The sequence below is a fragment of the Pseudopipra pipra genome, chromosome 2, assembly GCF_036250125.1.
Source record: "Pseudopipra pipra isolate bDixPip1 chromosome 2, bDixPip1.hap1, whole genome shotgun sequence".
NCBI classification, from domain to species: domain Eukaryota; kingdom Metazoa; phylum Chordata; class Aves; order Passeriformes; family Pipridae; genus Pseudopipra; species Pseudopipra pipra.
In genome coordinates, this window is record NC_087550.1 from 295,619 (window position 1) to 308,976 (window position 13,358).

Genomic DNA, 13,358 nt, shown 5'->3' on the forward strand with positions numbered 1-13,358 from the left:
TAAAAAATGGCTGGGACTTTACGTGTCAAAAAATACAGGGGAAAAAAAAAAAAGCTCTTTGAGGAGAATCACTTCAAATTGGCTATTTATCGGCACAGCATCCTGCCGGGAGGTTTCCATGGCTACCTGGCAGCCAGCAGCCGGGGCGGCAGCGTGCCAGCCCCATGTGCCACACCGCGTGTCCCCGTGGTCCCCCCCTGGGGACGAACCTTTGTACCGCACCCGTGCCTGATGCTGCGGGTGTTGGGCGAACCCCAGCGCCCTCAGCCCTGCTGTGGGGGGCTGCCCCCAAAGGCCAGACCCCGAGGGTTGGTACCCCCCTGGGGGGATGCCCGAGGGGCTGGAGGGTGGCAGTGGAGGCACGCTGGGAAGGGGGTGCCCTCGCAGAGCCCCCCTGCGTGCTGGCACGGCTGTGATGGGATGACCAGAGGGTGGGGTTACCCCAACCAACATCTCTGTCCTTCTGGGGAAGGACTGTATTGCTTTAGTGGGCATGGGTTCTTGGCCCACAGGACACGTGGCATATCCATGTCTCTGCTCCAAGGCCTGTGGTCACTAAACTGTGGGACTCCAGGATATTGCTTCCATAGGGAATTCACTGCCTTGTCCTGCTGGGAAGAAGTATCTGAGAGCTTGTTTGCAGGTGAGAGAGCAGAGCTGACCCCCCACCTGGGAGGGGGCGATGCTCCAAGTCACTTCTGCAGCCCAGAGGAGCACCGAGTCCCTCCCATCACCCCTGGAAATCCCATCCCTGCTTTTCCCCACCCCAAGAAGCCCTGGAGCACGGTGGAGAGCAGGGCTGTCACCCAAGGGACGGATGCTGCCACCTGGGCAACGGCACCGCGGGGACGTTGCTGCAGACTTTGGTCTCGGGGCAACGAGAACGGGGGTTGGAAGGAGGGGACAGAGGGTCCCCCCAGGCCCAGCACTGGCCATGAGCGCCCCATCCCCCTGGCTCGGCACCGGGCAAGGTCACCCGTGTGACGTCCCGAGCGCGGTGGAGCCGGCGGGTCCCTGTCCCCTCCCGCGGCCGGCTGACAGATGTGAGCAGGCAGGGGACGCCGGGAGAGCCCGGAGGGCAGGCTCAGCGACAAGCGCTGGACGGGGCTGCGGGAGCTGGCACCAGCCGCCCTCCTGCTGCCCTGTCAGTCCCGGGGGCTGCGGGCAGAGGGGGCTGCAGGGGGGGGGACCGGGGGTGCTGCTGGGACCAGCCTGCAGTGGTGTGATGGCTGATCCAGGTCTGTCACCCTTCCACCTCCCCTTCCCCATCCTTACACTTCCCGTCCTTCCCTTTCTCTCCTACCATTTCCCCTTCTTTCCCCTTTCCTCTCCCCTTCCCCTTCTTTCCCTTTCACCATCCTTCCCTTTTCCCTTTTTTCCCTTTTCCTCTCTCTCAACCCCATTTCCAAACCCTGGGAAAGCTCTTGCCCCCTCAGGCTACCCAAGCTGTTTCCTGGGGTGTTGTTATGATACGGTTATTAAAATTATTAGATAGATGCCTCTGCCTGAATTAAGGTGCAAATGAGACCATGTGTCAAAGTCAAAATGTTAATTAACCATTTCAGTCTCTCATAGGCGTTCAGGAGCTCCATCCCAGAGCTAGATCCTGGCCCTGCCAGCATGGGCTGTCCCAGGGCCTTGACTGTGGGTGCAGAGCTCCAGCACCTTTCCAGCTAGCATCCAAACCAGGATGGCTCTGGCACAGGATGGGTGGGTACTGGTGACAGCATCTCCCTGGCATGGGGAATGCAATGGGAATGCTGCACCCTGACAACCCCCAAACAGCTCCCTGGGACACCCATCCCCACCCCAAAATACATGTGGGGGGGTTTCTCCCTGCTCTGCCCACACCACGGTCAAAGCTGTTGGACCTGTGGATGTGAGGAATAATTTTCCAGATCACTGTAAATTTCTTTCCTTTTTTTTTTTTTTTTTTTTTTCTTTGAGAACAGCTTGTACCGACCTTGCAATAAAAACAAGGCTTCGGGTTCCTCTGTGTGTTTTTTTCTGTTCTTTATCTGTTCCCAGGATAAATGTCAATGAAAATGGAAAAGCTTTTCTCTGTTTCGCCGTTTTCTTCCCTCCCTGAAAGAGTCCTCATATTTGAGAGGGAAAATGGTGGAAAAATCAGAGAGGGCCCCCCCCCCCTCGAAACTGCTGAAATTGAACTTTCTCATGGATATTTCTATGGGCGTGGCAGGACCGGGAGGGATTAAACAGATATGTAGATGTGGCCCTTGGGGACATGGTTTAGTGGTGGGCTCGGCAGTGCTGGGGGAACGGTTGGACCTGATGGTCTTGGAGGGCTTTTTCAACCTTAATTAATCTGCAGCTCCACGATTCAAAGCAGGAATCAGCGTGGCTCGGACCGTCCCGGGAAGCTGGGCTGGGTGTCTCCAGAGGAAGGAAGGTATCTCCTTGCATGCACAGCATGGGAGCTCACAGCTCCGAGCGTGATGTAGAACCCATTTGCAGGGAAAGGATCCACAGAGCAAATTGCTTTGTATCAGCAAATACATCTCCATTAGCGCTGGAATTGGTATCCTGCACAATGTGCACTCGAGGACAAAGCCCGGCTATTCAGAGCTCACAGAATTCAATCCTGTGGCTGAGGAGCCTCAGCAGAAGGCAAAGCAAGGCTTGTTTCATATTCACGCCACAAATATCGGTACGAGGGCACAGAGCTGGAACACTGCCTTCGGAACGCTGACAGCACCTCGCCTTCCTGGGAGTAAATAAAGACATGCAGCCTGTGTCAGTGCCCAGTGCAGGATCACCAGCAGCTCTGGCAAGGAGAAGCAAGAGAGATTTGTAGGAGACACTGTGTTGGACTCTCCCAGGACCCTCTCCTGCCAGCCAGGAGGTCAGGACAAGGCGTCCCCATCAGACGCACCAGGAGGAAGTTTCTTTGTGAATCTCACTGGCCACCTTGGAGCAGCAGGTTGGGCCAGGGAAGTCCATGCCCCATAGCAACCCAACTAGACAGGGGACATCGCAGGGAGGGGACGGGCCACCACGGGCAGCATCCCCACCGCCAGGCACATTCCTCTGCCTCTCCGTGGGCTGGAAGGGCTACCCAGCCATGTCCACCCAGCGATGTCCACCCAGCGATGTCCACCCAGCGATGTCCACCCACCTGCCTGGGCACCCAGGCTGCATCCAGTGATGCCCACCCAGCAATGCCATCCTGGGTGCTTCCAAGCAAGAATGAGCGGGGATTTCTCTGCCAGCCCCCAGCTAATGGAGAACCCAGGGCAGGAGATCTGCAGGTTCAAGCTGGGGGCTCTCCCATGTGGTTGGGACCTGCTTGTGGGCAGGGACTCACTCTCTGTCGGGGACCTGCCTGTGGCCAGTGCTGTCCAATATTACAGAATCACAGAATTCTGATTTGGAAAAGCCGAAACCATCAAGTTCAACCGTTCCCCCTGCACTGCCAAGCCTGCCACTAACCCTTGTCCCCTAGTACCACAGCTCCATGCGTTTTAAATCTCCCCAGAGATGGTGACTGCAGCGCTTGATTGGGGAAGAAATTGTCCCTAATATCTAATCCAAACCTCCTCTGGCACAACTTGAGGCAGTTTCCTCTTATAGAAAAGGAAATATATTGCTTAATGCCGCTCAGTGCCTTTGGGAAAGCAACCTGCTGGTCGGGTGTTGCCTAGTGCTGCTCAGCGCCCCTGGGACAGGGACCTGTGGGACCGGCGCCGCTCGGTATCGCCGTGTGCTGCCGACGTCCCCAGGTAGCCGAGCAGACGAGGCTTGCGGTCCCGGCAGGGCCAGAGGCGCCGGGAGGGCCGGCTGCGGCCGCGGGGAGCGCGGGGCGGGCAGGGCCGGCGCGGCGTCCCCAGACAAAGGCGGGCCCCCCCCGGCGCGGAGCGGCGCTCGGGCGCGGCCGGGCGCGGGGCGCGGTGGGCGGCGGCGGGCGGCAGGTGCGGCCCCTTCGGCCCCTCCGCCGAGCGCTCGGCCCCCGCCCAGCCCCGCGGAGCCGCAGCAGCGCCGTCAATCAGCGGCGCCCCCCCTCCGCCCTCCCCTCCCGCACGCCTCGGCGCGCTGCATCGGGCTCGGCGACAGCGCCGAGCTGAGCGCGGCGGGAGTCTCCGCTCCCAGCCGGCACCGACAGTCGGGCGCGGCGGCGGCGGGGCTGGCAGCGCTGCCGAAGCATGAGGAGCCATGGGCCAGGGCTGCGGACACTCCATCCTCTGCCGGAGCCAGCCGTACCAGGCGGCCGCGTCTGACCTGTGAGTCCCCTCCCGCCGGCACCGGGGACGGGGGGACCACGGCAGGAGGGAGGGATGCTCTGGGAGTGATGCGGGGCGAAGGAGGGAAGGAGACACCAGGGCGGCAGGAAAAAGTTCCTCCTGCCTGACAGCTGGCAGGGAGGAGGTGGCAGGGGAATGACAAGAGTCTGTGACCCCCCTTTCCCCCACCCTGTTCCCCACTTGCCACCTACGTTAGCCCAGGGCAGGTCATCGCTGGCGTCCCTGTGACAGAGGGCTAGTGTGAACAGAATCTCCCTGTTTCCCCATCTCCCTCACCCCACGATCATTTCCTGCAGGGGTGGAAGGCTCCTGGCCCAGTGGTGGGCTGCAGGGGGACCCTGGGTGACTTTGTGAAATGCAGGTCAGGCCTCTGAACTGTGTTTTCGGTGGCTTCACGCAGGTCAAGAGAAGCCGCCCCTTGCACACCCACCCACGTACACAACAGGTCTGGGGGTCCCGGTGCCACAGAGCCTGTCTGCATCTGGCGAGGGGGGAGTGGGGCTCCGGGGGTCACAGTGGTCTCGTTCTGCAGCAGAGACATCGGGGGCTTTCAATGAGAGCGTGGGGTGACCTTGCTGAGGGATGACAGTGCTCCCTGAAAGCGGGGAAGGGTGATGCTCCGAAGCGCCCACGTGGGAAGAGGGGCTGAGCTGGATAACAGGAATCTGGCGGTGCCTCAATTCCCGTGGCCCACGGGCTCGGCTGGGGCTGGCGGAGACCCCCGGCTCTGCCCGCGCATGTGCGGCGCTCACGAGGCTCCACAGCTGCCGGGGAGCAGGCTGGGCACGGGCCATTCACAGCACCTGGGTGCTCTGCCTCCGGGGTACCGGGAGATCTGGGGTGCTCCCGGTCACTTCCCATCCTACCCCGGTGGGATCAGGCTCCACATTGCCAGAGGGCGAGCTGAACCGCGGGAAAGGGATACAGGTGTAGGGCGACGAGGAGGGAGGCTGCTCAGTGCTTGGATTCCTTTGTCTGACAGTGCCAGCTCCACATGCTCGGGCTCTGGCTGAACTGCCTGGCTCAGCAGCTCACGCAGGGAGCACCGGGACCACCGCTCCCTGGGGGCACCTTGCTGCACTGGGATGTGCCCAGGAGCAGCCCCAGGTCTCCTGGAGCAGGTGCTTTAGATGATGACAGGAGTATTGGGGTGCAGGGAAGTTGCTGCCCAGTCCTGCCCCAGCCCAACACATTACCCTCCAGCATCACCGGTTTTTGCACCTTCGTGAGGTCACCTTTGGATGAGAACTTTACCCCTCTCTGTAGAAAACACCCTCCAGCATCTCTGGGGTGTGGGGCTTGGACCCACCTTGTCAAGACCCCAAGAGCTGCCAATCCTCCTACGCTGCCACGGGTGCTGGGTCTGTCTCTGCAGGCAGCATCCTTCCCCCAGCTCTCCCGGCTCACTCCCTGGTGCTGTGTGTGCTTTGTTCCCTGCAGAGATCCTTCCCTGGTGCTGCCTGCACATGTGCACGTGTCCTTTTCTTTAAGCAAAACACACAAAGGTCTCGAAATGCCATGCAGCCCCCATGTTCCCTCCAGCTGGAATTGCCTCTGCTGCTCTCTAAAGGCTTTTAAAAAAGGTAGATGATACAAAAACTTGGCGTAGCCGAGTTGGCTGTGCCCCTCAAGCTGCCCCGGGCAGGAGAGGTGGGAATGGTGAGCCCAGCTGCTTCCCCCTTTTACCCGGGATATAACCACATGTCCCTCATAGATATTTTTCCCTGTCCCTGCATACCCCGAGGGTTATACAGAAGTGGAAAAGCTTCCCGGGAGCTGTCAGAGGATGATGCCCTTGGCCCTGCAGCGCTGGCTGGAGGGGTGGCCGTGGTGAGCCCAGCGCTGCGGGGGGATGCTGCCGCCTCCCTGCTCCCGCTCCAGCCCCCTGGTGTTGGATGCTGGCCCGGGAATGCCGCGTGCGGCCGGGATCCAGCGGCGGCCCGGCTCTCCCACGTGCACGGTGCGTTTCATGCAGGGAGATGCAGGTGCAGCCAGTCGAGTGCCATTTTGCCTTATCCAGGTCACGTTTTAACCCATTTCCGCCTTTTCCCCCGGCGGGAAGCGGGTTCCCGGGTGGGCGGCCGCTGACCCGGTTAGCAGTGGGTGGGATGTCGGAGTGCCCGTAGCTGCTGCTGTCGCAGCATCTGAGAGCAGCCGGGGCAGGGGGAGAAGCCGCCGAGCTCTGTGGATGGAAAACACGAAGGAGGAGACGCTGCTTTGAGCATCCCTGCGGGAAGGACCCGGCTCAGCGGAGCTTGGGAGAGGTCAGGGCTTCCTTCGGGCCGTGGGCAGGGCTGCCCGCCCCCTGCCCAGCCCTCCCTGCTGCTTGTCTGGCAGCTGCCTGGCAGGAGCAGCCGCACAAATGTGTGAGCTGGGCAAGTGTCACCGTGCTCAGCGCTGGGCCGGTGACAGGGTCAGTGCCGGGCACGTGACGGAGGAAGGACCGTGGCTGCAGCCACAGCTGGGATGAGGCTCCATCCTGCCCGAGGCACGGCCGGGAGCCCCTGGGCAGCGGCAGAGGGACCAACCTCGTGTCCTGCGAGGGGACAAAGACGGTTCTTATGCATCTTTGCAGGGGGGTGTTAGTCTGCTGGCTGTTCCAGGTCAATGCCAGGGCCCGGATGGTGTGTGCCCACATCAATGCCAGAACCTGGATGATGTGTCCCCATCAAGGCTCATGCAAGGGTGATGTGTAACGCTCCACCCCCATTTTACCTCCCTGATGCACCAAACTGGGAGCTGCTTTCTCTGGAGTCCCAGCCTGGAGGGTACCCGGGGGAGCAGCTGGAGGGGCTGATGGCATGAAGTGACATTTGTGATGCTGCTGATGTCCCTACCTGCCACTGCCCATGTGTCCTGGGAAGGGAAACTCTAGTCCCTCCACGTTGTGCATCCTCACACTCCTCCTGCTTGCCTCTCAGCGTGCAGCCCGGGAGCATCCATGGCAGTAGGACTAGGTGACCTTTAAAGGTCCCTTCCACTCCAAACCATTCCACAATTGTGGGGCTTGCTCCAGTGGCATTAGCCCTGCAGAACCCAGAGAGCAAGGCTGTCTGGGACACGGGGGCACAAGCTGGGCTCAGCCGCCTTTTGGAGCATCTGCAAAGGTGAGGGTGGGCTGTTGAGCCCCCTGGAGAACTCCCCAGACCCTCTGCTCTGTGGTTTTTGCTGGTCCCTGGGCTGCATGTGTAAAGTGCCATGGAAAATACCGACTCCATCGCCCCATCAGCCTGGCTGGAGTGGCTCCACTTCCCAGGGAAAGGGGTTCAGTGGGGTGAGGGCAACCTGACCCCCCATTGCTGGGGTTCTCAGATGATCTTCTCCAGGTTTTCCAAAGCCTCAGGCTCTTCTTGCCCCTGTATCTGGGGTTCCTCAGTGTCACCCACTTGCCTGGGCACCCAGCCCTGGAGCTTGGAGGTGCCTGGTAAGGGAATGGAGGGGAAACTCCTGGCTGTGAGCATCCTGCATCCTGGACCTCGCCATGGAAGATCCCCAGGGTGAGCCAGGAGCCTCCCCTCCATCACCCTGGGACATCCCCCTGAGCATCCTCAACTTCAGAACAGCCAGTGGTTTGGAAGTGTTGGGAATCAGGCCGGATTCTGGCTCTGTTAGTGAGGGATCTCACCAAGTGTGTCCTGGCCATCATCTCCAGCAGAGCCCTGCACATTCCCCACGAGCTGTGCTGCTCCGGGGGCTCTGGGAGGCTGATCATCTATCAGGGAGTGAATGCAGGATTCCCCAGGGCAAGGATGGATGCAGCAGCCCTTTCCTGGAATCCTTCCTTCCTCCTCCTCCCCTCTGACCCTGGTCCCTGCTTTGGCTTTTGTCTCCTTCCCAGCTTCCACGTGGCTCAGCGGGAGCTGTGTTGGGCTGTGGCCAGAAATGCCGGCAGGGCCCAGAGCTGCCTGGGACTTTCTGCCTGTCCAGCTTTCTCCTGTCCTCCTTAATGGATGGGCCTGTCTGGAGGGGGGAGTGAGGGGGATGGAGAGTGCTGGGAGATGCTTTGCCTGCCACTGCTCCATCGCACAGCAGTGGGGTCAGGGATGGAGAGGCTGCTGAGTGTGGGCAGCCTGGGGCTCGGATCACCTGGGTGATGATCCCAAGATTTGATATTTGGGGGAGTTGGAGCCTGGACTGTGGGATGGACTGGATGGTTCAGGTTGGAAAGAATCTTAAAGCCCACCCAGTTCCAACTCCCCTGCCATGGGTAGAGACACCTTCCACCAGACTGGGTTGTTCCCTGTCCGATGTGGCCACGTAGGAAAGTGTAGGAAGGTGTTTGGGAACACCTTGTAGGAAGATGTCCCCAAGCCTTGTCACCCAAATAGCATCCTGGAGGGATGGACCAGCACAGTGGTCTGTGGGACTTGCTGAATGCCAGCTCAGGAATGTCCCTGAGGCTGATTATTTGGCAGCAGCAGCCCTTGGTCCTGCTCCTGTCCCAAATCCTGCTCTCAGCCCCAAATGCTGCTCCTGTCCCCAGATCCTGCTCCCCAGCCCCAAATGCTGCTTCTGGACCCAAATCCTTGTGCCCTGTCTGCAGCACCAGTGTATGGAGTCAGAGAGGAGGAATGACTTGGGAGCATCCTGGGTGGGTTCAAGCCTTCTGGGTCTTTGTCAGTTTGTGTTTTCTATGATAAATAAAAGAGAAAGAGGAGGAGGATTTGGAGGTGGGGTGGGGTGCATTTCCCACTGAAAATATTAACCCCTGATTTTTTGGCTGGGGCTGGGGAGGGGGTTAGGGCCCAGCCCGAGCGTTGCAGCCATCGAGGACAGCCTCACCACGTGTTTTGGCATTCCCAAAGCCCTCTGCTCTCCAGATGTGCTGGAGGTCCGATGCACCTGAGGATGGAAAAGCAGCCAGTAGCTGCTGGTGCAGACCTGGCATGAAGTGCTGACTGAGCCAGAAACCTCCCCTGGCTCCCAGTCTCTTCCCAGCCCCTTCCCAGCCCCTTCCCAGGCTGTTATTAACTTGCACGTTTCAGCTGGGTGACTCAGAAGACACCGAGGAGCTATTTATAAGGAGGATTTGAAAGGCAGAGACTGGTGGAGGCTTTTCTCCCCCCTTCTCTTCCCTTGAGCTGTTGCTGGCCAAATGTGGCTGTGCCCTGCTGGGCTGTGGAGTGGGGTCTGGAGAGGGATCTGTCTGTGTCCCCTGGGGTTCAGTGTCTGCTTGTGATGGGGTGAGGATGCTGATGCTCCTAGTGAAGCCTCCAGGCAAACCTCTCCTTGTTGATGGGCACCCCAAATCTCACCCCGTTGCAGCAGAGCCCTAATGCTTCTGCCTGCGAGGGCAGATAACAGGCAGGGCTGCTGGAATTTGAGAACAGAGGGAGCTGCAGCCTGGAAGAGGAGCCCTGGCAGGTCTGATGGCCCCAGCCTGGCTCTGAGGCGTGGAGCCCTGCCAGGCGGTGGCATCGATCAGCCTGGGGAGGGTGTCACTGCTCGGTGGTGATGCTCCATCCCTCTGCTCCAGGATGTCCGTGCGGCTTTGTGGTGGTTTGAGGTTTATCCTCACACTGGAGCTGCCCCATGTCCCTTCTCCTGCAGCCAGGATGGCTCCACAGCCCTGTCCTCGAGCAGCTCCTTGCCTGGAGCTCAGCTGGAAGGACACAAGTCCGTGGGTGCAGCTGTGTGTCTCCTTGCTTAGGGTTTAGGGTTAGCATTAGGTGAGGATTAGATTTTGGGCTAGGGTTAGAGTTATGGTGGAGGTTGCTGTTACCTTTAGAGTTAGAGCTCGGGTTAAGGCTAAGTTTAGGGTTAGGTTTATAGTTAGGTCTCTGTTTAGGTTTAGGGGTAGGCTGGGTCTAAGTTTAAGGTTAGAGCAATGGCTAGGCCTTGGGTCAGGGTTGGGGTGAGGGCTGGACTAAACAAAGGGTGAGTCTCCCAGGACAAAGGCATATGGCCCACCCTGTACTCCCTTGGCACAGCACGCTCCATCCTCCCCATCAGCACAGCCTTGTGGCCTCCCCATCCACGGCTTTTCCCCTTTGGCCACGCCAGAGCCTGGCTGGGACCTGCTGTGGGGTTTGGTTTTGTCTCCCACCCGTCCTGGCCTCCCCAGGGAGGGGACAGGTGCTGAGTCAGCAGCACTGCTGGAGGGAAGCCCCAAAACTCGAGTGTTTTGCTGAAGCTTGGCCGAGGAGCAGCAGTGCCAGGTGGGGACCAGGGGGGTGTTGTTGAGGTGTGAGAAGTGTCCGTGAGCCCCAGGGTGTTGGTGCCCCACGGCACTGCCCCGGGAATGGTGTGGGAGCCGGGAATGGTGTGGGAGCCGGGCTGTGTGGGTGGGCTGTTTGGGGAGGACAGAGGGGCTCTGCGGAGGAGGGGGCTTGGCGCTGCTGGAGACCCCCCCGCCTCCCCCCGCTGCGCAGGCAGGGACAGGGACAGCAGGTCCGTGGGCTGCAGAGAAGTGCCGAGTCAGGCAGGGTGTGCGTTGCCATGCACGGAGCCGGGAGCGCGTCGGGAACGAGCTCCACGTGCCAGCCGAGCGTGTGGAGAGCCGGAGCGCAGCCAGGGGGACCTCAGTCCCCTCCCTCCGGCGACCCCCAGATCTGCAGGCACGGCAGAGAGCCACAGTGCTCCCAGGAGGGACCATGGTGATGCCCTGGGAACCCCGTTTCCATCCTTACCTGCACGGTTCAGTTGGATTCTGGCTCCTGAACCGGCCCTGTTGTGGGGATCCCAGCTCAGGGGAGGGGATGAGGCTGGGGACTCTTGCCAGGTGGCACCTGCCCTGTCCAGGCTCCGTGAGGCAGGGGAGCTGGAGCCAGCAGTTCAGCCACAGGAAGGCCATTAATTAATGGAAAGCGCAATCCAGGATTAAAAGCCCGACCTGCTCCGGCACTGGTCCCAGCACCAGTGGGATCTTGGCTGTGCCAGGGACCATCCCAGAAGGATACACCAGGGGAGGTTTGGATTGGATATTGGGGAAAATTCCTTCCCTGAAAGGGTCCAGCACAGGCTGCCCAGGGCAATCCCATCCCTGGAGGGATTTAACAGCCGTGTGGATGTGGCACTTGGGGACATGGGTCAGTGGTGGCCTTGGCAGCGCTGGGGGGAATGGTTGGACTTGATGGTCTCAGTGAGCTTTTCCAACCTCAACAATTCTGTGCTTCTGTGATTCCACGTGGCGTCTCCGTGGCCCATTCCAGGACTGAGCTGCATCTCTCAGCCAGCTCCATGTCTCCCCCAGTACCCACACCCTCCCCGGGGCTGTGCCCCCACTGCCACTCCCCTTCCCCAGCTGCCCCTTCCCCTCCTCTCGGGGAAAGCTGAGGCTTTGGAAATTAAAAACTCAGCTCAGCTCCAGGGAATGGGGTTGGAAGTCTCAGACAAAGCTGTTCTCACCCTGATGAGCCTCCAAGGCACGAGTGGCTTCGAGGTGTGTCCTCTCCTGTCCCTCCGCAGATGGTCCCTGCTCTCTGCACTCTGGCTCATAGGGATATTTGGATCATTGGGGAGGGGATCCCAGGCCACTGAGTGGCTCTTGCTCGTGCCATGTTCACAAATGGAGGATCCAGGGAGAAACCTGTGGTGGTGGTGCCTTGGAGAGGATTCCTGCTCCGAGGGGGCCGCGATTCCGGAGACGGATGGGGCATGGAGAGCAGAGGCAGGATCCTGGGTACTGCTCCAGTGCTGCTATTTTCAAGAGAAAAAAAGGCAGAAAAGGGGAAAACCAGCAAAGGGCAGATGATGAGCACGTGCTGAACCGCCACCACCAGAGGCCTTTTCCCCCCTCTAGTTACCAACTAAACTGACTAATTTAGAGATGAGTTGGCAGCGTCTGTAGTACTGTGTCTATCCAAGGACAATTCCCCAGGGATTCAGGATAACTGTGTGTTGTCTCTCTTGCCTTGCCATTCTCCTACCTGGTTTGGCTCCCTCGGGGTGCTGGTGGCCTCTCTTGGAGGTCCCCGTGGTGTGGCACTGCTGCTTGTGTCACCAGCATTCCTGGTGACCCACCTTGGGGACAGCTTGGTGGGGAGTTCCCTCCTGCATCCAATGGGCTGGGTCCTGGAGTCATGGCATGCTGCAAAATGAGAATGGGGATTTGCAGGGCTGCCATACAATGGGGACAGGGATTTGCAGCCTTGCAGCACTGCCGGGCTTTCCAGCCCCATCACCAGGGCCAGCTGCATTCCTGTGGCTCCTGGCAGCCCCAGGAATTTGCAGGGATGCTGTGGAGTGGGGAGGGAGATTTGCAGGGGTGCTGTGCAACAGGAATGGGATTTACAGAGATGCCACACAATGGGGATTTGCGGGGATGCTGTGCAATGGGGACAGGGATTTGCAAGGGTGCCATGCAATGGGGACGGGGATTTGCAGCCTTGCAGCACTGCCAGGCTTTCCAGCCCCGTCACCAGGGCCAGCTGCATTCCTGTGGCTCCTGGCAGCCCCCAGAGCTGGTCTCCCAGCCTGGCCGTGAGGCAGCTGCCTGCACAGGACCCGGTGCTCCAAGGCCAGGAGCACCTGGAGCAGCGTGTTTGCCGAGCAAACAGGGCTCAGCCTCCTGCAGCCGGATCAGCAGCCTGCACGGGTTTGCTCAGCAAACAAATCCCACCTGGCAAAGCTCCGGTGCCGTGAGTCCCCTTCCCGCCGCGCTCCCACAGCTGCCGTGGCACTGCCCAGCACCCCTCAGGACCTGCCCAGGGTTGTGCAGGTCTGGAATTACCCAGGGCTGATGATGGCTCCAAAATAAGCGTGGGAGCTTGGCAGCCATCCGTGCCTGTCCTGCCCACAGGTGCCAGGGTGGTGCTCAACCAGGAGCGCCCACGCCGGGATCTGTCCTGTGGATGTGCAGAGTGAAATCCTTCGGCTCCAGAGAAGTCTTTTGGCTCTGGACTGGGTGATTGCAGGAAACAGGCAATTTTCTGTCACTGCTGGAGGCTGGGGAAGGTGGAAGCTGTGTCAGCAGGTGCTGGCCCTGGAGGTTGGCTGCTCTGTGATGGAGGAGAGGTGTCTGGGTGTTTGGGGACCTCAGAGCTCCCTATCCATGCCAGACCAGCACATCCCGCCACTGCTGCTTCCCTTGCTCCAGGCTCTCCCATGCTCCCCCTCTGCCCCAGCCCATCCTCCCTCTGGGGTCCTTGTCCCCCCATC

The 13,358-nt window shown here is 60.1% G+C and overlaps 1 protein-coding gene across 2 annotated transcripts in view; it reads left to right on the plus strand.

The window, feature by feature from the left end:
• The first annotated feature begins 4,041 nt into the window (after positions 1 to 4,041).
• PDE2A (phosphodiesterase 2A) overlaps positions 4,042 to 13,358 on the plus strand; it is a 39,740-nt gene continuing 30,423 nt past the window's right edge. The window contains exon 1 of one of the 2 annotated variants that reach the window (XM_064642638.1): positions 4,042 to 4,238. In XM_064642638.1, coding sequence (XP_064498708.1) covers positions 4,171 to 4,238 — 68 coding nt within the window. In that variant the 5' untranslated portion in view covers positions 4,042 to 4,170. The remainder of the gene's footprint in view (positions 4,239 to 13,358) is intronic. The other variant, XM_064642647.1, reaches the window with a different exon arrangement.